The 26,773-nt window shown below is 42.1% G+C and overlaps 1 protein-coding gene across 2 annotated transcripts in view; it reads right to left on the bottom strand.

Moving 5' to 3' along the window:
* The window catches only part of SPIDR (scaffold protein involved in DNA repair), a 260,008-nt gene that overhangs the window by 78,089 nt on the left and 155,146 nt on the right, over positions 1 to 26,773 (bottom strand). For both annotated transcript variants that reach the window (XM_020790935.3, XM_078393733.1), the window contains exons 9-10: positions 4,815 to 5,019; positions 2,022 to 2,284 (exon numbers count right to left, since the gene is read on the bottom strand). In XM_020790935.3, coding sequence (XP_020646594.3) covers positions 2,022 to 2,284; positions 4,815 to 5,019 — 468 coding nt within the window. The remainder of the gene's footprint in view (positions 1 to 2,021; positions 2,285 to 4,814; positions 5,020 to 26,773) is intronic.

Below are 26,773 nucleotides of genomic sequence, written 5' to 3'. Positions count from 1 at the left end.
ATGTTTGTGTTTGAGAACACTGCTACAATAAATAAATAACTAAATTTTATGTTCATCATCTGTTTAAGTATCCCTAAAACAGTAATTATCTACCAACAAAATAAATTTTATTCCTGAAACAGGTCAGTTCACTCATAAAAAGGAAACATTTAAAAACAAAACTGCACTGCAGCAGGAACACAGAAGTATAAAGATTAAATAATAAAGATGAAACAATAAGCTGAGTATTTCATCAGCAGGAGTGTCCATAATCTATAAGGTTCCCCTTGACAATTTGTCCAGTCGTGTCCGAATCTAGGGGGCAGTGCTCATCTCCGTTTCCAACCCACAGAGCTAGCGTTTGTCCAAAGACAATCTTCCGTGGTCACATGGCCAGCATGACTTAGACATGGAACGCTGTTACCTTCCCACCAAGGTGGTACCTATTTATCTACTCGCATTTGCATGCTTTCGAACCGCTAGGTTGGTGGGAGCTGGGACAAGCAACGGGGGCTCACTTCGTTGTATGGATTCGATCTTATGACTGCAGGTCTTCTGACCCTGCAGCACAGAGGCTTCTGCAGTTTAACCCACAGCGCCACCACATCCCAGATGTCCATAATCTATACTGCCCTAATATTCAATACTTCTATCAAAATATTTAGGTGTTTTATCTGATTACTAAGCTGTAACTTACAGAGACTGATGGGCTGCCTCCTTCAAAGATCTTCTAAAACATCTCATCTAGTCTCTCCTTAGTAGACAGAAATGGTCCATTTCTGTATGTCCACAGAAGGAGTTGAAAGCAAGGAAAGAGATGTTACCTAACATACAGTAACTCATTGCTCTTGCAAATCACAGCAAAAAGGATTTGGACTTTAGACACAAGCCTCTTATAGTAAGTTGAGTTTTCTCAGCTCCTCATGCACAAAAAGTTATTGTTATTTATAAAATGCATAGAATGTATTACTCATTTTTCATTATAAAATCATTAAAAAAAGAGAATGATCATCTCTAATGCAAGAAACATTAGAGCAGACCTGATCTAGAGGGGCGGGGTATAAATCTAATTAAAGTAAAGTCAAGTAAAGTAAGAAACAGTGTGAATAAAGAGTAATGTAGACAATTAGCAAGATAAGGAATTACTCTTTGTGAAGAGAATGGTAATTCGAGAACAGGAGCCGTACATTGCATTTGTGAATTCTAAATAACCATCTGGCAGTAAAATGATCACAGCATTAAAATCAAAATTAAAAATTAAAAAGTGAGTCCTAGGTCAAATCAGGGCTGAACTATCTCTGGAGACAAAAATATTGAAAATGAGGCTGTCCTACTTTGGGCACATCATGAGAAGGCAGGATTCTCTGGAAAGGTGGAAGGCAGCAGGAAAAGAGGAAGACCAAATACGAGATGAATTGTGCCCTTAAAAGAAGTCACAGCCTTGAGTTTGTAAAAGCTGAGCAGAGCTGTTTAGGACAGGACATTTTGGAGAATGTTCATTGAAAGGATCACCATAGTATGTTGGAGACAATGTGACAGTCCATAACAACAACAAAATCATACAAAATCATAAGAAAATTTAGAAAAGTGCTTTAGGTCATACTAGCTGCTCAGTTGGGGAGAAGGCTATGAACCAGTTGCAGAACATCTGCTTTGTGTTTATAATATTCCACCATCAATCACTGGAATTGCAAGGAAATGCTGGAGAAACTCTGTTCTACTGTATCTGATAGCATGGAGAGTTGCTTTCAATCAATTTAGACAATATTGATACAGACGGGCCAGTGGTCTGTCACATTTTTCTGTCCCTGCTGTAGTTTGGCACCATCACTGTTATTATGACAACAATAATCAACAAATTAGCTATGGCCATCCAAACACTAAACAATTTGTCCATGTCCACTCGAATATTTCAAGTAAAATTCTGGTCTTCATGAAAGCTCTAGACTACTTCACAACAACATGTTCACCTTAATTTCTATCTTTATTTTACTGCTCCCCTCAATGCTACAAATTATACCAGGGCAAATTCTATTACTCACCTAACATTTGCCAGGTCTGAATTTAACAATAGTATGTTTGGGGAAGGATTATTTCCCTGAAGATGACATTTTAAACCTTCTTTAGCAGCCAAATAATACACTCTTTGAACAACCACACGGACTCGAATTCCTTTCTCTCCGGCCACTCCTTCTTTCTCCACAACATCAAGAAGAGAATCACTCAAACAAATAACTGCAAAGGGAGATGGTTTAAGCTCACTGCTGCTAATAGTCTTGGAAGTCTTCATATCTGGATCAGAAACCTAAAAAGCAAAAATCCATACATCAGATTATTGCACACATTACAAAAATAAAAAGGGTTTTGCTTACATTTGGTTTGGTTATTATATTACCTACTTATACCCTGTATTACTCCCAGATCTGAAATTCCAGAAGTCTCACAACAATATTTTAAAAATTACAAATAAAAATAAAAATTTTGAAATATTAAAGCACAGTTAAACAAACTGAAATAGTAAAACATAAATGAATTACATTTTATTGGTACAAAAGGGAGTAGCATAGTATCAGTATCTTCCTACATAAGAAGCCGGGCTGTAGTCTTCCAAAACCACAGAAATTTCCTAAGAGTTACCAAAGGTGGCCTGATGCAGAGGGTGTTACTATAATCAAGACAAGAGATGAGGTGACTAATGTATAGTCATCATTCCTGCTGCTAGTGGCAGGTCAGTTTCAACTATTTATCTTTAAAAGTTCAATGATAACCATATACAAATCATCTACCAGCCCCCAGAGTATGCTAACAAAAACGATCAACAATCCTTGCCATCAGCTTTAAACAGATACATATGAATAAATGTTATCCTCCAGGTCATCATTCCCAACATACTAACACTCTTAAAAGATAACATGAGCATTCTAAATTGAATTTGAAAATGAAAATGAAAAAGTAAGCAGAAGAAGCAATTACAAAATCACTATTCAGGTTCATTCAGGTTCTGACCTATCCAGCATCAACCACTACTCCAGTCCACATACTCTGCACTAAAGTTTTTGAACAACCTTTAAAGGGAGCCTCGTGTAAAGGATAGTTTGGTACTGGTAGTTGAGATGTAACTAAAGCACCACAGTATGAACAAATGCAGCATTTTGGCATTAACCCAGAAACTGGACAAAGACATCCAGCTCTGTTCTTCTGATGTTATATGACTGGGAGACAATAGTTCTGGGATTTATTAGTGTTCTTAACTTCAGTGAATGACCCAGATAATATAACACAGAAGAAACCAAGTAAACAAGCCACACATACCGTAAGTAATTTTTAAAATGTCGACTTTCTAGAAAAAGAACACAGTGAAAAACACTGGAATGCTAAAATCTGGGGCAGAGAAATTAAATGCATTAATAGTAACAAGTCTTTTCAAGAAGCATGGCAGTTCATTAGCAAAATTTCCACTCCCTGTAATGTGTAGTACCCTGTTTCCCCAAAAATAAGACCCAAGCTGAAAATAAGCCCTAGTATGATTTTTTAGGATGCTCATAATATAAGCCCTACCCGAAAAATAAGCCCCAGTTAAGTGAAACCCCACCCTCCACCATTATGCAGCAACCAGATGACATGACTGTATCTGAATAAATGCAGATTGTTGTACACGAAAAAAAAAAGTCCCCTGAAATAAGCCCTAATGTGTTTTTTTGGAGCAAAACATAATATAAGACCCTGTCTTATTTTCAGGGAAATTATCTCATGCTTATATTACATATTTTTCTTTTTATAAGATGACCCAATGTATAAGATGACCCCTTCTTCTAACTCCCAAATGAGGAAATTTGCACAATCACACCCCTTTGGTCCCGAACCCTTTCATGGCTGCTTCAGGATCAAAGGGGTGTGAGTGTGTTTCACTGCTGCTTTATCCTGTGGCTTCACAAAAAGCAGGGAAAGTGTCTGCCTTCCATGTATAAAATGACCCTCATTTTTTGTCTAATTATTTAAGTAAAAAGTGTTGTTTTATACACAGAAAAATACGGTATGTCTTTGCACATTTCTCCCCTTCCACCTGTTGCTATTGGGAAAGGGGAACATTCTAGATATCAAAACATAAACGTTGTATTAGACAATATGGGCATGGAGTACGGAAACCGAATACTGTATCTGAAATTCTTTTGCTACAGATCTGTCTATGGAAGGCTGATGATGTCATCAGATGTGGCCTTTTGTAATGAAACATTTCTGAAAACCCCATGCCTCCAGATTCTGATGCTCCCCAGGGGTTCTCTTTTGTCCTGGGGAAGCCTTTGGGGGCCTCAGGCTGGGGAGAGTCTAACAAGTGAAAATCACTGCTGCCACTCCCAGTAATTGTTGGGCATTAAAGACTCCACAACCATTACAGGGCCCCCAAAGGTTTCGCAAGGACAAAAGGAATACCTAGGGAGCCTTAGAGGCAGAGGTGTAAAGGCCACGGCTGATGACACCATAACCTTTACAAGAACAGAGCTGTGCCAACAGGATTTCAGCCTATGTGTCAACTAATTACAGTGTTAGGCCAGTATCTCTTATCACATGTAGCTTTTCCTTTAGAAAGCTTGTAAATTTAAGAAGTTCAACTACACACAGCAAAACAGTGATAATATAATACCAATAGTATAGAGCACTGTAATCAAGCTATTAAAAATGCACACACGAGTTCTACATTTCAATAAGTGGAAAAATCTTGCTTGTAAAATGTGAATATGAATATTACTTCTTTTTCAAGGTTCTTAAAGTGGTTGTTCTCAAATATCTATTCATCAACTTGCTACCAAGTGTTAAAACTGTAAAGTAAACTTTACCTGATTAAGTGCAGATGGTTGAGGAAAACAGTCTTTTACGTCAAATAAAGTGAATATCCAGGCCAAAGATATATTTCTTCTAGTAAGCAATGTCTCTTGAAAATGTGGCCTATCCATTTCTGTTGGTTCTTTAAGAACAACCTTCTGGCTGAAATAAGTATTCATAATAACTGGAATGTTTTCATTCAGGAGGTCAAGTTTTTGCCTGAAAAACAGAAGCATGGTTATCTCCTTTACTTCTTTGTAAAAGTTAATAGCTGGAAACCATTAAACTGATTGATGATCTACTTCAGATTTATATGTTGATTGCTTTCTTACATGCTTTTAAAACAAACAAAAAATGAAATGTTTTAATATATAATCTGAGGGTGGTTAAAAAAATATTCAGATCTATACCAGATTTTGCAGAGACTAATTAATCAATTAATTCTCTAGGGAACCTAAGGTAGCTCACTGTCAGCTAAAACACCACAGTAAACACAACTGAAAACATAAGATATTTCAAAAAATTAAACACATATTAAAAACTATAATTAAAAACCCTTTTACAAACATTTTTAAAAATCCCTGATGGAAGGAGGACTAGCGCTTCAGAGAAGGGCATTCCATAGCCTGGGAGCAGCCACCAAAAGGGCCCTCTCCTGCTTCCTCACCGAAGAAGCCTGTGTTATATGTTCAGCACAACGTGGAGCTAAGGACCTCTGGTGTTTACACAAATGGACATCCCGTCTTTCTATTTTGATGCTCAGATGTTGCCACATTTCTATTGCAAAACAGGAATAAGTACAAATTGCTATACACATGCAGTCACAAAAAAAAAACTTTCAGGGGAGAGCATGCAATGGGCTCTTTGAGAATCAAGTAAAGTTGCAGAGGGAGTTTTTAGCAATCAGTTCAGTTTACTATCTACCAATAAACTTTCCTTTCTCTTTTGTAACAAGCCAGGTTTCAGACATCCCCCTCTATTCCATTCATTTTCCACAACAGACAAAGTTAATATAAAAGAAACCCAATGAAGCAGGCCTTGTAACTCTACTACCTTGAGAGAAAGGGAGCAAGCAGAACATCCAACAGAACGCACTACACTATTTATACAGATGATGCCTACTTGACTCTAGGGCAGGGGTATCAAACATGCGGCCCGGGAGCCATTTGCGGCCCGCCGGATGATAGTTTGTGGCCCCCGCCTTGCCTGCCCCCTTCCGAAGCACCCATGCATCCTCTGCTGTCAAGAGTCAAAAAAAGCCTCACCTCGCTCACCGGCTCTCCCCCAAGACAGCGCCTCTTGCACCCTCCATCCGGAACTGCAGCCTGCCAGCCAGCCCACCTGTCTGCCGGCTGGCAGGCTGCAGTTCCAGATGGAAGGTGCAAGAGGCGTTGTCTTGGGGGAGAGCTGGCAAGCGAGGCACGCTGCCAGCCCTTTTCCCCGAGTCCCCGAGCCGCCACCAAGCGATGCCTGAGAGCGGAGCTCGCTCCTGGCCCATCCTCAAAGAGTGCCTCCAAGCCATCAACAGCAGCTGCCGCCACCACCGCCTCTTCCAGGGAAGCAGCTCTCTGGCTCTCTTTCTCTCTCGGCACCCCCAACCAAGCCAGCGGCCACCTCAGTGCCTGGCAGTGCTTTCTCCTCCTCCTCCTCCTCCTCGTCCTGCTTCAGCCACCTCGCCTCTGGAGGCTGCCTAGGTTGGCCTCACTAAGTTTGCTCTTCTGTCGTGGTGGGGATAGCTGCTGCTGCTGAGTGCGCCTTCCTTGAGGGGGCCTCAGAAGAAGGGTTGCCGGACCTCCGTGTATGTGTGCTTTTGTGTATGTGTGCACACACACCTCTGGGGGGCCCCCGCCCTGTTCTGTTTAATTTCACGGGTACCAGTGGGGGCTTTTCTCCTTTAGCAAGGTGAATTCTGTGAGGGTTTTTTAAAAATTTTATGTTGTGCCCTCCTCCCCCCAGCTAGGCGATCGCCGGCGCTTCCTCCCTTCTCTGCTTCTTCATCCTGCTGCTGCTGGTGGTGGTGGTAGTGAAGAAGGAGCCAGAGGGGGTTGTGGTTGGTGACAAGGGCTTGCGTGCCCCTCCTCCTCCTCCTCTTCGGAGCCCCAGCCGGGCTAAGGAAACTCCTGGGCGGCTTCCTCGGGCTCTTGCTCCACTTGGCAGAAAATCTGATGCGGCCCAGCCTCACCCAGACTCTGCCTCCAGCGGCCCCCAGGTAAATTGAGTTTGAGACCCCTGCTCTAGGGCATGATTTCTACTAGTAGGGCACTTTATCTGAAACATTACAGTTTTGACAGATGGACATTTGTTTTCAAAGAACTGACTTAAGTAGCAATGCCCTATATTATCCAGAAAACTGATGACTAGTTGGTATACATAGGCTGAATGCTGGAATGATTAGCATAAGAGTGACTGAATGTTGAATACTGAGTTGAATGCTGAATGATTTATGCGAATTGGCACTTAGGCAGTTTTAGTGAAGTCCATTTTGAAAAGTTAGTGAGGTGGTCAAAGCGTTTCTGTTTTAGAGAGTGTGTGTTGTGTGGAATATGTAGAAACAGTTAATTTTAAAAGTCTGAAGATAATAATTTAAGTGGAGGTGTGGGTGAATATTATAAAAGATTACGGAGATATTACCAACTGTTTTCCCACTTCAATTTACACTACCTGATAAATTACCTTTTCCTTCCTTCTTTCCACTTACACCAGTATTTTCCTAATGAATGCCTTTTGCTTGTTCCTAAGAAAACAATCTCCACTAGCACTGAGAGTGGCTGGCTATTTTACCAAGAATGATGGGGTCCAGAAACTATCGATCTTTTGGACTCAGCAAGTAGCAACATTAAGAGTGTCAGGTGGTAAGACAATATAGTGAAAAGGCAAGTATCAAGCTTCCCTAATCTTGCGCTGTCCAGATGTGCCCCTTCCCACCAACGGTCGCAGTGGCTGGGGTAAAGGGAGTTGCAATCCAGAACACTGGGAAGGTACCAACATGAGGAATATTTGTATACTGCTATGTGGCTAGGAGAGGTATATTAAAATTAAGAGAGGTATATTAAAATTATAGGAAGAGAGAACAGAGGTAAGTGGATGCATTAGGGAACAATAAATTGTTATTTCACACAAAAATATTAGTAAAATGTAAAAAAGAAAATGGCGGACTAAGCATTTTAAATATGACACCTTCACCAGACTACTAGTACCATTTTGCTACCAGCAGAGAACTGGGCAACAAAGATTTTTAAGTTAACAAACATACAGATTTTCAAGTTAACACACAGAGAGATAACTGCTTTCTTTTAATGCAGTGTTGTGAAGCAGAGACCAATATAAAACAGGAACACATTTTTTCTCATTATCTTCATAGTTAAGGTTATTGTTCTTCACTTTGGCATTCATCCTATACTCTCTAGAATAGAAAAAGTTTGAAAACAATTTAAGCTACATTTGGGAAACCACATTTTGTTGTGTACTAATTGGTGGTATTAACTTTTATCAGGAATGCTTAGGTGAATGGGGCTACATGTTATTAGCAGAAATCAGAGACCTTCAGTCAAAGGTTTGTCATTGACAAAGATTTAGCTTAAATCAAAATCAGGCTGAGTGTTCCCTTCCTGCTTAGGGAAGCTTATTTCACCCCCTGAGAAGAGAGCTGAAAGTATAAGAAACTGCAAAGAATCAGCAGATACACTAGGTGCAGTTTTTCCATCACAATGCCCAAATTCTTCTTTGCCCATTTCCCCTTTTTCTTCCACTTATTATTTCCTTAGGCCCTCTTGCTTTTTATTCTCAATGCTTTTCCTGTCCCTTCTCCTTTCATTTGCTCTGCCACTTGGCTAGCTTCCTTGCATAGCTAATAGCCTTGTCTGTTATCCTGACACTGTTTCTATATTTTAAAAAACAAATTAAGAGAAGTCATCAGTAGCACAGATCAAATTGTAAGCATCAACTGCCAGAGAAACATTTTTCTTGTTACTACTCCTTTCCCACCCAAAGATGATGCTATTATGGATATAATGATTTTGGGCGTGGTAGCTCTAAACAATGGTGTTGTATTATTACTATACCAGTTGGCCTTTAAGGCTGAAATCAAGATAGGAAGAATAGCCTGAGAGAAACAAAGATGTTCCATCTCATCTAGGTCCTGTATCTCCTTTTGAAGCATTTGTGCTTGACAGATTGGTAGAGGAGTCTTGCTGTGAGTTGATGCATGGCTGCTGGTTGCTTACATCACTAGTAAATAAGATGATGTTACCTGAGGGATTGGGGACATCTCCTCTGATGCAGCAGGGGTGGTACTGCTGAGGTGTATTGCATGCAACTGTTTTTCCTAGTAACTGATGATGGTGCTAGTTATGGGAAATGGGAAACCAACTTTGAAATAATCCATGTGTTTCATTGGTTTTTTTTAAAAAAACAGAAAAAAATACTGCATCTTGGCAAGATGACAGTGGTGACTATATTGATTTCAACCAGTACATTTTGATGAAGTGGACCTATCCATGAAAGCTCATACTGTATTAACAAATATAAAAGTTAGTCTTTAAGGTGACACTTAGTCCTTACCTTTTTTTTACTTTTTATTTCTATTTTGCTTTTACGTATAATGATTCTGACCAGGAATTCATTGATTATGAATATTATGCATAGCATAGTATAGTTTTAGGCCTTTACCCTTTCACTCTCTATAAAAGACTGACATAGATTTACACAGAATATCACAGCTAGACAATGAAGTTGAAAGTTCTTAGTCCACAGCCATTAATAAAGGAAGCCATGACTCCAAAATGTTTCAGAACCACTGTGTTAGAGGAAGATGAATGATTATCTATTTTCATTTCTCAATTCTATTCCATCCAACTGCTTTACCTCTGCTAGGCATCTCCAGTTTCAAAACAACCATCAAGATAGGTCTTACAACATGTGGCAGTGAATACGTAGGTTTCCATTCTTCATCATGTTGCAGTTCCAAATAAAGAAAAGGAAACGTGACTTTTCAGCTAATTCAGTCACACAAAAAGCCGCAGAATGGTAGATAAATGTCAGGGGAAAGGGTACTTTCTCATCATGGAAGTAATGAAGAAGCATGGATCAACTCACAGAAGGATTCCTTTAGCAATATAGTTAGGATTAGACAACTCACAAATCACTATTTTCCAGCAAATAATAGATGTAGATAGCCATGTTGGATAATTACAATAACTTCAAAAACATAAAAGCACAGCAATACTTTTATTAGAAATAATCAAACACCACATTCTTACTGAGCCAACTTCTGAGATTAAAAAAAATCACATGTAAGAACAGGTTACTTACCTGTAAACATGGTTCTTCAAGTGGATTCTCTATGAATACACACTGGTGGGTTAAGCAGCGCCTGCGCTGGTTCCCCTCAGAATTTTCCAGAGCTATGAGGAAAAAGATACAAAGTTTGAGTTGCCCTGCACTGCGCAAGTGCAGCCCGCCAAAAATCCCCAGTTCCATGTGCCCGCACATAGAGTTGGAACTCAACCAGCAGACGGACACGTGGGGAGGTTGGGCGGGTCGTGTGTATTCATAGAGAATCCACTTGAAGAACCATGTTTACAGGTAAGTAACCTGTTCTTCTTCAACGTGGTTCTCTATGAATCCACACTGGTGGGTGACTACCAAGCTACTTACAGGATGGTGGGCCGTCACTGTAGCAGTGATGTAAGGACAGCCCTCCCGAATCTGGTCTCATTCTTGGCCCTAAGGTCCAGTCTGTAGTGCTTGATGAAGGTTGACACACTGGACCAGGTAGCTGCTCTACATATGTCGGGGACGTCTACCCCTCGCAGCAGGGCCGTGGATGTGGCAACAGCTCTAGTAGAATGAGCACGCAGGTTTTCAGGGAGAGGTTTATGCTGCAACTCATAGGCCAAAGAGATGGTGGAAACCAGCCATCTGGACAAAGTCGACGTCGAAGCAGCAGTCCCTTTGCGTTGGCCATAGTAGCATAAGAACAGTCTTTGGACCTTTCTAAAGTCCTTGGTCCTAGAAACATAAAAGGATAATGCACGACGAACATCCAAACAGTGGAGCGTGCGTTCAACATCTGAAGAAGGTTCAGAAAAGAGATTAGGTAACAACAGGGGCTGATTGACATGGAAATCCGATACAACCTTGGGGAGGAAAGAAACATCTGGGTGTAACACCACCTTATTCTTGAAGAATTGGAGGTAAGGAGAATCAGCCCGGAGAGCAGCCAATTCACTAGCCCTACGGGCAGAGGTGATTGCTACAAGGAATAAAGTCTTTAGGGAAAGAAACTTTAAGTCACAAGTAGCCATTGGTTCAAAAGGTGGACGAACCAATGAGTGTAGCACAGTCTGTAATGACCACTGGGGCAAAGGTCGTCTTACAGGGGGTCTCATGTAGGATAGACCTCTGAAAAAAGCTTGTACAGTCGGGTGGGAAAACCATTTGGACGACTGCGACTCCCTGGGTTGAAAGGTAACTATCGCAGACGTATACACCTTTAAAGTAGACTTAGTTAGTCCTAGGTCAAACAGGTGCCTGAGATACAGCAATAAGGTAGATAAAGAGACGGGAGATGCTTGTAAACCCCGCTCCGCAGTGAACTTAAGGAAACCTTGCCACTTGTGTTGATACAGTCGCAAGGTAGAAGGCTTTCTTGCCTTGTTGAGCACTTGTTTTATCGATGGGATATCCTCCACACTGTCAATTGGAGGGAGTCCACATCTGGGTGGAAGATCGACCCCGAGTCCTGAGTGATTAGGTGAGGGATGAGGGGAAGCTTCACCTTGTCGACCGCTGTCTGCAGAAGTAGAGAGAACCAGGGTTGTCTGGGCCACCAAGGTGCAATCAAGATTGCTTCTGCTCGTAGTTGGAGGGCTCTGACTACTGACTTCTGAACCATGGGAATGGGAGGGAACATGTAGAGAAGACCCTTGTGCCAAGGGATCATGAAAGCATCCCCCAATGACCCGGGGCCCCTTCCTGCCCTGGATGCATAGTGGGGGCATTTCTTGTTGCTGTTCGTGGCAAACATGTCGATCACTGGTGTGCCCCACCTGTGGCAAAGTTCCTGAAAAATTTCCAAATCCAGCTCCCATTCGTGGTTCTGAGTGGAGCGGCGACTGAGCTCGTCTGCAATGAGATTGTCTGTGGTAGATATGTGAATGGCTATCGGATAGATGTGCTCCTGGTAGCACCATTCCCAGAGATGTATTGATAGAAGCAGGAGGGACTTCGACCTTGTTCCTCCTTGCTTGTTCACATAGAACATTGCTGTGGTGTTGTCTGTGACGAGCTGGATTGCCCTGCCTCTCACAAGAGGAAGGAAGGACTTCAAGGCCTTTATGATGGCTAACAACTCCAAATGGTTTATGTGCAACTGCTTCTCCTGAGGGGACCAGAGGGCGTTGATCTGGTGACCCTCGCAATGGGCGCCCCATCCTAGTGGACTGGCGTCTGTAGTGACCTGTGTTGTCAGATGGACAGGGCGGAAAGGACGCCCCACCAAGAGGTGAGGTCGGAAAGTCCACCATTGCAGCTGCTGTGCCAACTCCGGGGTGACAGTGAGGAGCTTGTTTTGACTGTCGAGGAGTGGATTGAAGAGGGACAGCATCCAAATTTGAAGTGAACGCATCTTGAGGTGAGCATGGGAAAGAGTCGCCGTTGTAGAAGCCATGAGGCCTAGCAGATGCTGTGCAAGACTTGCTTTTACTCTTGCCTTTGGCCTGAACCTTCTTATGGCTTTTACCAGCTTCTGGATGCGTTCTGGAGGCATGAACATCCGAGCGTGTAGTGCACCATCTGAGAGGGATTCAGTTTGGAGTTCTCGTGATTGACGGTGAGACCTAGTGACTGTAACGTCTGGAGAACATACTGAGTGTCCTTTAAAGCCTGATGTTTGGACATCGAGACAATCAGCCAGTCGTCGATGTAGGGGAACACCTGGATCCCCTGAAGACGCAGGTATGCTGCCACCAGAGCCATGCACTTGGTGAAAGTCCTGGGTGCTGTGGAAAGGCCGAAGGGTAAGGCCACAAATTGATAGATGGTGTTGTTGAAGAGTAGACGCAGATATTTCCTGTGGCTCCTGTGTATGGTGACACAGAAATATGCGTCTTTTAGATCCAGGACCACAAACCAGTCTCCTTGCCTCAGAAGATGGATGATGGACTCTAAGGTCACCATCTTGAACTTGCGTGCCTTGAGAAACTTGTTGAGGCTTCTCAGATCCAGGATGGGACGTAGGCCCCCGTCCTTCTTGGGAACCAGAAAGTATCGGGAGTAAAAGCCGTTGAGGACATCCTCTGATGGTACCCTCTGGATAGCCCCTTTCTGAAGGAGAGTGAAGACCTCCTCCTCTAGGACAGGATCGAATGATGAAGGGTTGACCCGTCCTAGAGGAGGCAACCTTATAAACTCCAGGCGGTAACCGGAGGTGATAATGTTGAGAACCCAGATGTCGTTGGTGATGAGAGTCCAGTTGTGGAGGTAAGGAGAGAGGCGGGTGGTGTGGGAGGTTGGTACTGGAATGGTCAGGGAGTCAAAGGTACTGTTTTTGTTTTCTTCCAGGTGTTTTGAAAGACTGCTTCTTACGAGACAGTTGGGGTCTGAAAGCAGCAGATGAAGAAGAAGAAGCCTGAGGAGGACGTTGAGAAGAATTGCCCCCATAAGGACGGTAAGAACTGGTGAATGGTTGCTGGTAAGGCTGGGTGGTGTACTTTGGACGCCACTGAGGTTTGGATTGCCTAGGTGCAGGTTGCACTGAGTATGATTTAGCCGTTTTCTTACTTTTGTGTAAGTTCTCCAGGTTCTTATCAGTATTTTGGCTGAAGAGGCCTGAAGCATCAAAAGGTAGGTTTTCTACCCTAGTTTTAATGTCCTCCACAATGTTGGCTGAGCGCAGCCATGCATGTCTCCTCAGGGTGATGACAGAGGCAAAATTCTTGGATGTGGCCTCGGCCACATGGCGGGCCGCAAGCCGTTGGTACTTGGATACGGTGAGAGCTTCAGAATGAGTATCCAGACAGAGCTGTCTTATATCGTCTGGAGCCATCTGAAGGGCTGGAAGAACCCTGGACCAGAGTTGTTTTTGGTAGGCACCCATGGCCACTAGATAATTAACTGCACGTAAAGTGAAGGTGGTCATGGAGTACATGCGACGTGCCAGGATCTCAAGCTTCCTTCCCTCTTTGCTGGTTGGGGTAGGGTGACCCTTTGTAGGAGTCTTAGTAGAACTAGATTCTACTATCAAAGAGTTAGGTGCAGGGTGCATGACTAGGAAAGAGGTATTGTCGCCATGAATCCTATAAAGATTCTCAGTTCTTTTCGAAATTGAGGTAGCATTAGCAGGATGTTCCCAGAATTCTTTAATAAGGTCCATCAGTTCAGGTATGAAGGACAAACTGACTGGATGTGTCCGTTCGGCCTCGATGTCGCCAAAGATGAGATTTTCCTCTCTTCTTGGTGACTGCTCAATCGCCAGCTTTAAAGCTTGAGCCATACGGCCAACCATTTGAGTGTAGGAAGAAAAATCTTCCGAAGGAGAGGACGGTTTTAAGTTGGCTGCCTCTGGAGGCAAAGGTTCCCCAGGGATTGGGACTTCCAAGGACACCTCCGAGTCGGCGTCGTCTTCCGCATCAGAAGATTCCTCTCTGGGATGTTCCTCCTCTGAATGGTATGGCGAGGGTGGAGGACGAGGTACTTTCGGCCCCAAAGGCGTCTTTTTCGGGGCCGGAGGAGACTCCTCTGCAGGCTGCTGAGGTGGAAAAACAGGAGGCACAGTGGGGACATCCTTCAGTGCCGTGGGTTTGCTGGAGCCCGTTTCCGATGGTCTATTCGGGGATGGGCTTCGACGCAGAGAATGTGACCGAGAGGAGGACGAGTAGCAGTACTTAGATCTCTTTCTCCTATGTCTCCTTTCTCTTGAGGTCGAAGAGGACTCGGTAGAAGAATCCCTTCTTCGCCTTCTCCGGTGGGACCTCTTCCGACCCCGACTGTAATCTGAGTCGGACGGTGAGGAGTCCCTTCGGCGTCGGTGGCCTCGTCGGTGCCTCCGTCGGTGACGGCGCTTCTTGGCCGATGGTTCGTCGTCGGCAGAGTGAGAAGCTGGGCGCCGAGGGACTAGTTCCTCAAGCGGCTTGGTAGGTCGACCCCGTGGAGGGGGAGGAGACCTGGAACGCCCCGACTCCGAGAGGAGCGAAGGAGATCGGGTTGTTCGCCCGGTAAGTATCGGGCTGAGCGGAACGCTCTCGGCGCCGGCAACGAGCTTGTCGAGCTGGCTAACCGTAGGCGACCTTCCCAAGTCCACCGGTGGCGGTTGACGAGGCAGAATGGGGGCGCCTAAATCGGAGATCGAATCCCGGTCCCGAGAGGAATCCTCGAGGAAGGGAGAAGGCACCGACGTCGAAACCGGCGGGACCACCAAAGTGATCTCTTTGGTCTTCAACTTGACTTTCACCACAGCCGTAGATGGTGCCTTCTTAGTCGGTCCTGAGGCCGAAGAAGCCAGAACATCAGTGGATGCCTTTTTTCCTGCAGGTATCTTCTTGGATTTTCCTTTTGAAGTCTTCTTGGGCACCTCCTTGGATGTCGAAGGAGGTGAAGAGGAAACTAAAGTCACCTCAGAACGGACGGTGGAGACGGACTGGACCGATTCCATGTCTGACGGTTGGGAAGCAGACAGAGTCCGATTCCAAAGAAAATACTTGAGACGTTGCTGACAGGATTTTAGGGTGGCTTTGGTGAATTCTTTGCAATGCCTGCAATTCGTAGGCGAATGGGTCTCGCCTAGACAGAAAAGACAGAGGGAATGGTGATCCTGGAAGGGAAGTTTCCCAGAGCAGGCAGAACAGCGGCGAAAAGGTCCTTTCTTCGCTGACATAAGCCAGGCAGTGAGATGCAACAGAGAAAATCGGTAATTGAAGAAATCCTGCAGGTGCGTGGCGCCTCAGCAGGAGGTAATAGGCCGCAATTAAGATCAAGCGGTAAGCGAAAGTACTTGCAATCAAGCGCCAGAGGCAAAGAAAGGTCAGCCAGTCCAATTTCAGGGCAACGGAGTGACGGTAGACAAGAAAGACAAGCCAGGTCAAGCCGAAAATACTCAAAATAGCGAAAAGAGAGAAAAATCTCAAGAGCTCTATCCGAGAGGTTCCAACTCCGCGGGCGGATAAATGGAACTGGGGATTTTTGGCGGGCTGCACTTGCGCAGTGCAGGGCAACTCAAACTTTGTATCTTTTTCCTCATAGCTCTAGAAAATTCCGAGGGGAACCAGCACAGGCGCTGTTTAACGCACCAGTGTGGATTCATAGAGAACCACGTTGAAGAACCAACATTTAAAAGCCAGGAAGCAAAGACATCATTGTGAGTTAGTTCCAGAATGCTTTCCTAAGTTAATAGGAGTCCCGCCCCAATCCCTCCCCTGCTGCCACAATACTGATAGGAAAAATGTTTACAGAGAAGGCACTAACTATGCTAGTCTGTTGCAGCAAAAATAAATAATCTTGTGGCATCCATACCATTATTTTATTTTATTTTCCACATTTATATCTCACCTTCATTCCAGGCAGCAATGGTGTGCACAACTTTCTTTATCATTTTACCCTAACGACAACTCACTGAGGCACAGCAGGATTAATAGGCCCAAGATCATTTGATGAGCTTCAAGGATTATCTGAATCCAATCTCCAACCTTCTAAGCATTATAGTACACCAGCTCAAAATGGTACATTGTATTCAACAGAAGCTTTCATTGTCTGCAGTCTACTGTTCATACATCTGATGAAGTGGGCTTCAGTCCAAGAAAGCTTGTGCCAAAAGAAACTTGTTAATCATTTTTTATAGTTTTTATTGATTCCTGATAAAACATGCTAGTCCTTAAGGTTCCACAAGACTTTCTTAATTTTTATTTATTTATCTGATAACAGCAGCCTTAAAATGTATCTGTCCTCAATAATTTGTCTCAATAACTTTTTAATTGCTACTCAGAACACTAACAAACCAATCAAAGGAGCTCCTCCTCAGCAAGTCTGAGCAAAGTGCCTCAACAGTTCCTACCAAAGATTGATAGAAATACATTACAGTATATGTCTCTAGAAAGACTGAAGAAAGGGGGATCACAGTGTGTTAACATTTAACTTGCTATACCTCTGGCAATGTTTATTAGATCAATTTCAAGTGTTGCATATTCATCAGTAGAATGTGGACGCCAAGTTTCAGATAATTATTAGTTCAACAAGTTTCACTTTTAGAAGCAATAGAATTTCAAACCCTGATTGACAGACTGAATGAATGACTGCAATCTGCCATAACTAGGGGCCCACCTGTCTATGCCTCTTTCATAAAGCTCCTTGCATGTGGATGTTGTGGGTTTTTTGAGCTTTTTGGACGTGTTCTGAAGGTTGTTCTTCCTGATGTTTCTTCCTGACAACCTTCAGAACACAGCCAAAGAGCCTGAAAAACCCACAACAACCATCAGATCCTGGCCATGAAAACCTTTGAGAATACTCCTTGCATGTGTAAATCTGAAATTTGGCAGAATAAATCCCACTGGAAGTGGCAATTGATGCAGCACAATTTATCCAATTCCTCCAATAAAAATATTCCCTTAAAAAAAAGTAAAGGGGTATAGCACAAACACTGCCATCTTGAATTACATACAGTGGTGCCTCGCATAACGTTTGCTTCGTTTAACGTTTTTTTCGCTTAACGTTTATTTTTTCAGAGTCAGATTGTGCTTCGTATAACGTTTTTCCCTATGGGCGATTTTCACATAGCGATTTTGGGACCATGCTTCGCTTAACGTTTTTGGTTTTAGGTCCCCTGCTTCACTTAACGATGTTCATTTTTTCAATTACAAAAGTGTCTTAACATGTTGAAAAACGGTTTTAAATGCTTGGAATCGTTAGTGCACCTTCTAAAATGTGTGCATACTTAATTTGGCGTTGATCTGACTTTTTGTAAATTTTTGTGAATTTTTTTCTCCCCCATAGGAAACAATGGAGCTGTCAGATTCTGACAGCTGTCAAAAGTTGGGGGGAAAAAATTCACCATAAATTAACGAAAAGTCAGATCAAAGCCAAATTAACTTTTGCATCCGTTTTAGAGGGTGCAGAAGCTAATCCAAGCATTTAAAACCATTTTTGACCCTTTTATGACACACTTAAATTTGCAAAAATTGACTTCGCAAAGCCATTGAAATGTATTGAGTCGGCTTTAATACATTCCAATGGAGGAAACATTGTATCATTTAACAATGTTTCCTATGGGTTATTTCGCTTAAGGACGCCAATCCGTGCCTATTGGAACGGATTAACCGGTTTCCAATGCATTCCTATGGGAAATGGTGTTTCGCATAAAGTTTTTTTCGCATAAGGGTTTTTTTTTTGGAACCAATTAAAAACGTTATGCGAGGCACCACTGTATTACTGTTGTATTTATTTTATACTTTTATTTTTATGTCTTGTTGTTAGCTGCCCAGAGTAGACTTCAGTCTAGATGGGTGGGGTATAAATGGAATAAATAAATAAATAAATAAAATCTATCTGTCGGAGGCTCAGGTGTAATCCACTCATACTATGGTACTAAGACTGAAAATGCCAATTAATTCTAAGAAATGGTAGAAATTGTTTCTAATAGACAGAGGAAAAAATTACAATTTTTTTCAAGTAATGCCAATGTGATCTGAAGAGAAACCAGAGCTGCCTAATACAGCATAACTCTGCCTACACTTTATTGCTCTTGGTTTAATGGGACATAAGCTCCTTATTTAGTCTTGAACTGTTATTCCAAGCCAACAAACGACTTCCTTTGCAACAAGTCTGAATAAAGGAAATGTTAAAGTTTTGCACTACATAAGATAAACAGAAAGAAAAAGACACCAAGCAGATGCAGTTCCATATCTCTTGTAACCTTTAATTCCATCCACAATTACTTGGATGAGTGAACACTGGTATAATATTCAGCAACATATGATCAGTGAGGTAACTCACTGTTAATCCCTGACCTCATTTTAGAAATAAGTTTTAGCCGTCATTAAAGAAGTATTCAAAAGTTATGGTAGAAATAATAATGAAAGAGAAAAAAATAAGCATCTCAAGTTCATCCTAAGTCTATATGTATAATGTCTTTTCAAGAATGTATACAAATTTGTTTCACCTTTGAACATACTAATTTTAGAATGTGAATTATTGTGTAATAAGTAATACGTGAATCTGAAACATGGTAATGTGATGTGTACTTTTTCAGGATTTCTGGCACTCGGGCATGGCCTTTTCCAGGATACTCCATTCCACCATTAACACAGGACAGTGAGTTTCACCTCCTCAAAGACATTTAATGTCATGTGACCACTAAGCATGCACATTAATCTTTTGTATTGTTGAGGGCTTTTTGCATTGCCAGCACTAGACTTTTTTCTTTGTTTCTGACATGAGTGTATAAAGCTGATGGTTTTGACAATCCTGGGGATACTTTCTCTTCTTGTGCAAGGTCTGTGTGAGAATCAGCACCCAAGTTCATTTTGGTCTGTATGATTCTTGCCAAATACATTAGAGACAAAGTAAACTGACAACTTGTTAGTCATCTGATATTTGAAATGGTTGTTCTGGAAAGCTTTTTGTTTCTTTGCCAGTCTCATTCTCTTGCCAAGCAACAAGCAAAGAGCAGTAGATACAGAAGTCGTGAACAGAGACAGCACAATTTAGACCTGCACCAGTGTCCACACCAACAAGGATGCAGGGAATGGAGGAAGTGTAGTGCCCACACAGAAGCAGCAGATCCTTGCACTCAGCAATCCCCAACTCAGACCTGTGGGAGCCATGAGAATATAGCATTCCTCAATGACTACTGACATATCCTGCTACCCCTAAAATAAGATCTAACCTGAAAATAAGTCCTAGTATGATTTTTCAGGATGCTCATAATATAAGCCCTACCCCAAAAATAAGCCCCAGTTAAGTGAAACCCCACCCTCCACCATTGTGCAGCAACCAAAAGAAGATGACATGACTGTATCTGAATAAATGTAGACTGTTGTACATGAAAAAAAAATAAAACCTCCCCTGAAAATAAGCCCTAATGTGTTTTTGGAGCAAAAAATATTTTCGGGGAAACACGGCAGTAGTAATTACAATTGAAATCATGTGATGAAAGTGGCCATGTGAGGAAGACCAGGAGGTAATAGATCTTTTTATCTGATCTGTAAATTGTATCCCTAATGTCCCATGGCAACAGTATGCTGAAACCTAATGGTGTAATGATAATATGTTTGCATTGGAGGAGGACTATTGAGGATGGCTATTTACCTTTCCCATCAAAAGCCTCTAGTGCAGTGGCTCCCAGTCTTGGATTATCAGATGGTACTGGACTATAACACCCTGAATTCTTGTACATCTACTATGCTAGCCTGGCTCATAAGAGCAGAAACTCAATAACAAGGAGACACACAAGATTGGGAAACATTATTCTAAAGCTTTTTTCCTAATAACTATCGTTGGTTTTCATGTGTCATCAGTCAAAGCATGAAGGGTTGTTTGCACAGTGCTGGGATTTCAGAAGCAACTGTGAAACAGTTAAACTGAAACCATAATAATTGTGTTCTTCACGTTTCTGATTCCTCTAATTAGGTAAAACAATGAACAATAATAAACTTTGACCTACAAGAAAGCAAAATAGAATTCTAATTTCTTTGAAGTAAGATGGTGGCTCACCCACGCAAACAGATTCAGTAAGATAAACAATTAAGCTAGAGTAATTCTGAAGTCTTGGCATATTCCACAACACAAAGTACAAGGCAAAACTACACCGAAAATGCTGTCCTCGTGTAACCTCATTGAGTTTAGTAGACCAGCCCCCTTTCTTCTTAAGAGTACAAATAATCAGTACATACTACATAGGAAAGATCAAATGATCACCTTTTCTTGTTCTTTTTTGGAGTTTGAATATACCTTAAATCCATTTTATATTATTGACTGAAAAAAAATCTTGTTCCAGACTAGTTCTCTTGGCCAACTTCCTGCACAAAGAACACTTTATAGATAATTTTAATCTCTTTAACATTATTAGGAGCTTACAACAAAAATACTGGAACGCTTCTTAACTAGTTCTTCAGTGCTGCAATTTTAAATTCTCTGAAAAAAAATGTTTTTCATATCCTTTATATTGCAATGTGACTTCAAAAGAGAAACTCAACACTACTACAAAATATAAGGTTTTGTAAAGACAGTAAATGGAAAAGAAGATGAAGCCTTTCGATCTACAGTTGCTTAAACTTAGTACAGAACATAAGACTTAATTTTACCAGGAGATGAATGAAAACAACAAAAAAGTAACTTTATCATATTATATATATTTTTACTCTTCAGTAAGTATAGCATTTGGGGAAGAGTTACTGGCATGTTTTATAACCTTAAACAATGAAACAAAAGCACTGAAGCAACTGTCCTTGCTGAGAAGAGAAATGCATTTCAAATCACAAAAGCATTGCCTACATGAAGCACTTTTATAACAGTAAATTGGAGGCTAGTTTACTATATACAAGGGTATGAATCTCAAAAAAATGTGAAGCATACATAGCTAAAGAGGCGCTTACTTGCCTTCACATGAGATGTCAGGAGGAGGAAAATAAATATTCTCAAGGGACCACACTCACACAGCACTGTTCTATCTTTTCTCACCTCCTGGCATTTAAACAATAAGGAGATTCCTCTGAAAAGTGACAGCTTCCTTTCTGTATGTTCATTTACTAATCATTGCATTTGAATATTATCTGTTTGCTTGCTCAAGGTAGTCCCAAGAATTGTGGCCCTGACAATCTGGAGAAGGAAGAGAGTCTATGCAGATCATATCAATATCCAGCTGCTGCTAGAGGCCAGCCAGAAGAACAGTATTACAGCCTTGGTGGAGACAGTCAGCTCCCTTGGCCTTAAGGCTCATGGTGAAATATACTACAGCTGCTGACATGTAAGAAAAGGAGAAATGTAGGGCTAAAAACTAAACAAAGTAAATGACAGAAATATTCTTAAAATGGTCTTATTTGAGCTTTTCATTTATGCCACACTAAACTTTCCCAAATCTACTTTTTAGCTAAGCTCTTTACATATGTAGCCTACCACTGATTTCAAGAACTTTTAACTATATATTAAACATTTTTCATAGATGTATATATACTGAATATTTTAGTAGATGTACTAATAGATGGGGAAAAAATCTGCAGTTAACATAAGTAATCAAATAAAGCAACCTAAAAAAATTAATGTTTTTATCAAAGTTTCAGCCAAACAAGAAGGCTGTTCCTTTTGCAAGAGGTTCATCAATACTCAATTTCTTCCTTCCATCAGCATAGGCAGCTGCATCCACTATATACCATGCTGTAAGGGGAATAGTCATACAAGACTGAAGTAGAAAGGCAAAGAAAGGAAAATCGCATTCAGTATGTAATTCAAGCCAAGACAATTAAGGGGGAAATCACTAGTGCTACTGTGTAGTGGCTCTATGTCTAGTCTGTGCCTGCATAAACACAAACATTATTCTGGAACAGACAAGCAACTGAAAGTAATGATATAGAACAGACCACAGCATTCCTCTATCCACTGTATATGCCAGTTCATCCCCATATTCCATTAGCTACTTTTATAAACTAGCAAGTTCCATGGACAAACACAAATGTAGCAGATCTTCCTCTTCAAATGATCCTGTGTCCATTGTTGGGTTACAGAACGCCCATTATAACTGTTACGGAAAACCTACACCTATTTTGGAAAATAAAACTTTATCTAATAGTTATGAAAGTCAATTTGATAAAGAACAGTGATTTTAAAATATGGTTCAGCGTATATAGTAACTGTTCAAGAACAGTTGAAGTTTTCTAGCATGGTGTCATCATATGATGGACTAGGAGCTGACCTCTGGCACAGAATGTAAGTGAACTTATTCACCTCCTTGGGTTTTCCCCTCTCTCTTCCCTGATCTTAACCACGATACTCTGCTCACAAGGAGTTGCTCATTTTATCCAGTTTACAAAGGGCATATAGCCAAACTACAAACGTAATTACTGGATTGAGGCTTTAAGCAAACATACAAGAATGACATTCAGCCACATATTTGAGGAATAAATTTAATCACAGCTGTAACAGGAAGCTTGCTTTAAAGCAAGGCTCAGTCATGTATTAAAACAGATTGTCTTTTATCCATGAGTCCCCCCACTGAATCCCTCCCCCCAAAATAGCAGGAATCTTTTTCATACCAAAAGAAGTACCACTGAATATGTCTCAGAAGCAGACAAAGAGTAATATAGCAGGAAATAATGAACCAAGACAGACCCAGAAGCAGTATCGTAGAAAATTACATCAACAAGGGCCTATTTCTTTTTCATCTCCTCCCAGAAACTGAATATTATCAGAATTATCTGAACTTGGATAAGGCAGCTCTAAACAACAACAGTTGTATTACCGTCAGTGCAGTCTCCAAGATTCTTCAGGCAATACATTATTTTGTTTGCTGCACATATTCTGCTATGAATGATCAGCTGTAACAATCTAAAATTTCAGTTTCTACCATTCTATATTGTTTGTGTTCTATGATCTCTTTATCTTTATTCATTCATTATAATACTTCATTGATTACTTACTTGATCCAGAAAATTCTTACCATCCAGCAATAAATCCACATTTCAGTTGCTTCTATCATTTTTATATTTGTCTGTTTCCATGCCATACAGTAGACGAAGAATATATAACACCACACAACACCCATTCAAATCCTTCTAAAAACTGCTTATTACATCTTAGGAAAGTTACTCTAGGACATCTCTATTATGACCTTTGTTGCATGGCTATGGTCCCAATGTACTTATATTTATCACCATGCTCCAGACATTCATTTTGTACCTTTAATGGTATTTCTTGAGCTACCTTCTTTTCACTGATAACTACAAATTTGGTTTTCTTAACATTCATTTTTAGATTGTGTTCATTGTTTACTTTATTAACTATATTGAGTAAGCTTACAGGCTTACAGGCTATCTAAATTGTCAGTAGGTACTGTTTCATCTGTATACTGGATGTCACTGATAACCTCTCCATTGACAGTAATACTACCTTTTGAATCACCATCTCTCAAGATGTTATGAGTACAAAATTAAAACATAGTGTCTGTTACATACAGCACTGATGTTACCTGTCTGTCATGGGTTTGGAGGGAAAGTTCCATCCTATGGGGAGTGGAAGGCGGGACATCAGGAGGAGGGGCTGTACTGTATATATATGTGGAGCGTGTGTGGTGAAGAGACACTGAGATGTTGAGAGACACTGGGATGTGACAAAGCAGCAGCTGGGAAGAAGAAGCTGTTGTGGGAGTCTGTGTGTCAGACAGGGTACTACTGTGTGTCAGAGTACCAACCTGATAGGTTCAGGTGTCTGTTGGTTAGCCAGAACTGATAGGTTCAGGGTCTGTGCTTTAAGTTAAGGGTTCTGTGTGAACCAAACTGTATGCATGTATGAGTGAAAGTAAGCCACGTTACTATATTTTATTCACCTGATTGTTTATTTTTCCCTGTGTGTATTTAAAATAAACCTTATTCTTTTTATTGTTTAAAAATCCATCCCTGGTCTGTGTGACTTCTTACAGGGAATGGTTGGTGGCAGCTTAGTGAACGTGTGGCAGATCCCAGTAGGTCTGGGTTTGTCACATTGATTGGTGTCCAGCGTGTGGGATACGACTGGTCCAGTTGTCTAGCGGTCCAGCAAAGCCTTGGCAAGTGTGCCCAGAGCAAGGGGGGTCTAGTCAGGGACAGTCTGAGGCGCGTAGGTAATCTTCTAGGTGTACCTCACGGGGAGGTGCGCTAGTAGAAGAACGTGCCAACTGGGGAGACTTAGATTAAGGTGCTCTGAGGCAGCCTAGTTTTGGCGGGAAAAAGCTGAGGCAAAACTGCGTAGTAACAGTGATCTAGCTTGCCAGCTGAGAGGCCCAGCAGAGGGGGGTAGGCTCTGACTCGATACTGTTGCAAGTTAGTGCTGAAGAACAGCAGCAATCTCTAGGGAGAGCTGGTTCTGAGGCAAGAAGGAAAAAAGTGGTCGTTTTATTTTGAGGCTTGACTTTTAAAGCAGCCTGTTCTGAGGGGGGATTATGCCCTTGACTCGAAGCCAGATGACAGAAATGAGTGGAGTGAAAGACCCCCAGATTGACCAAGGTTCTGAGGATGAATTTGGCTCAGTGCAAGGTGACAGCACAGGAGAGCAGGACCCAGAACTCAGAAAAATACTCCTAGCCCAACAGCATGAACTGAGGGTGAGGGAAATGGAGGAAAGATTAGAGAGAGAAAGAAGGCAATTTGAAATAGAGAGATTGGAAAGAGAAGAAAGAATGGAGAGAGAGAAAATGGCGTTTGAATTAAGAAAACTGGAACTGATGAACCAGAACAATAATAATAATAGGGATTCTGAGGGAGGCCAATTGTCTAAAGCTGACCTGAAGAAATTCCCTGTGTACCACAAGGGAGATTGTCCTGAGGTGTTCTTTTCCTTAGTGGAAAGAGCGTTTGTGGACTTCTCAGTGAGGGAAACTGAGAAGATGACCATCATGCGATCTTTAATCAGTGGTAGCCTGGCTGAGGTTTATGCCGAGATGCCTGAGGAACTGATGAAAGATTTTGCAGAGTTTAAAAAACTGGTGTTTGCCAGACATGGGATAAATGCAGAGCAGCTGAGACAAAGATTCAGGTCCCTCACCAAAAAACCAGAGCAGACTTTTACCCAAGTGGGGGCCCAATTGGTGAGGCTGCTTGAGAAATGGCTATCGCAGGAGGGAACAGAGACCTATGAGCAGCTTAAAGACTTGATAGCACTGGAACAGTTCTATTCAGTCCTGCAGGGGGAATTGAAATTCCAGGTGAGGGAAAGGAAACCGAAATCTGTGGCAGCAGCCGCAGAGATCGCAGATTTTATTTCCCAAATAAGAAAGCCCTTGGGTGAGGGGAAATCTGTAGGTAAACCCAAAGAAACCTACAGCAAGTACTCTCAGGGACCAGGGAAAAGCCAGCAAGGGGGAGGGGCCCATGGTGAAGGGAAGCCCTCAGACATGAAACTAAGACCTCAGGTTTTGGAGGGAAAACCAAAACAAGATGAGAGAGAATCAAAATACACCAGAAAATGTTATTTCTGTCAGGGAAAGGGTCATCTAATCTCAGAGTGTGAGAAATTAAAGCAGCTAAAAGGAATGGTGCCTCAGAATTCTAGTGGGACCAAGCCAAAAGCTGTGTTCTGTGTCCAGAAAGAGCAAGGCTCCGTGTCACTGAGGGAGCCTGTTGCCATGGCTACTCAGTCTGGAACAGCTACCGCTGCTGATCAGGCTGAGGAAAATGGTCCTCTTATGGAGGTAAAGCGCTGCTTGCTGATAAAAACAGATTCTCAGTTGTTTGAGACAGCAGGGGTGGACGTAGGAATACTTGACCGTCAGTATAGGGGGCTGCGGGACACTTGTTCCCAGGTAACCCTGTGCCATCCAGATATTATTCCTAGGGAGTTTATAATCCCAAATGAGAGCATGAAGGTGGCAGGGATTGAGGGGCAGGTAATCTCTCTGCCAGTAGCAGAGGTACCTGTCAACTTTCAAGGCTGGAGGGGAGTTTGGAGGCTAGCGATTTCATCGACTCTGCCAGCAGCCGTGCTCGTGGGAAATGACCTGGCTGAACATGTGAAACGGGTGCTAGTGATTACACGCTCACAAGCCACCACGGGGACAGTTCAGGGGGGTAATGATGAGCCAGAGACGGAAGCAGAGGGGAGTTCAGAAGCTGTGGTGGAAACCTTAACCACAGACAGCAGATTTGGACAGGAGCAAAAGGCAGACGCCACTCTCAAAAAGTGTTTTGAACAGGTGACTGACGCCCAGCTAACACCTGAAACCCCAGTGAGATTTCTGGAGAAAAAGGGGATTTTATATAGAGAGACCCTGAGGAATATCTCAAAAGGGGGAGATGGGATCAGA

Source organism: Pogona vitticeps, chromosome 4 (assembly GCF_051106095.1).
Source record: "Pogona vitticeps strain Pit_001003342236 chromosome 4, PviZW2.1, whole genome shotgun sequence".
Classification (NCBI taxonomy): domain Eukaryota; kingdom Metazoa; phylum Chordata; class Lepidosauria; order Squamata; family Agamidae; genus Pogona; species Pogona vitticeps.
Note: the sequence above shows the minus strand (reverse complement) of the source record. Positions and strands in the feature narration are given on the sequence as shown.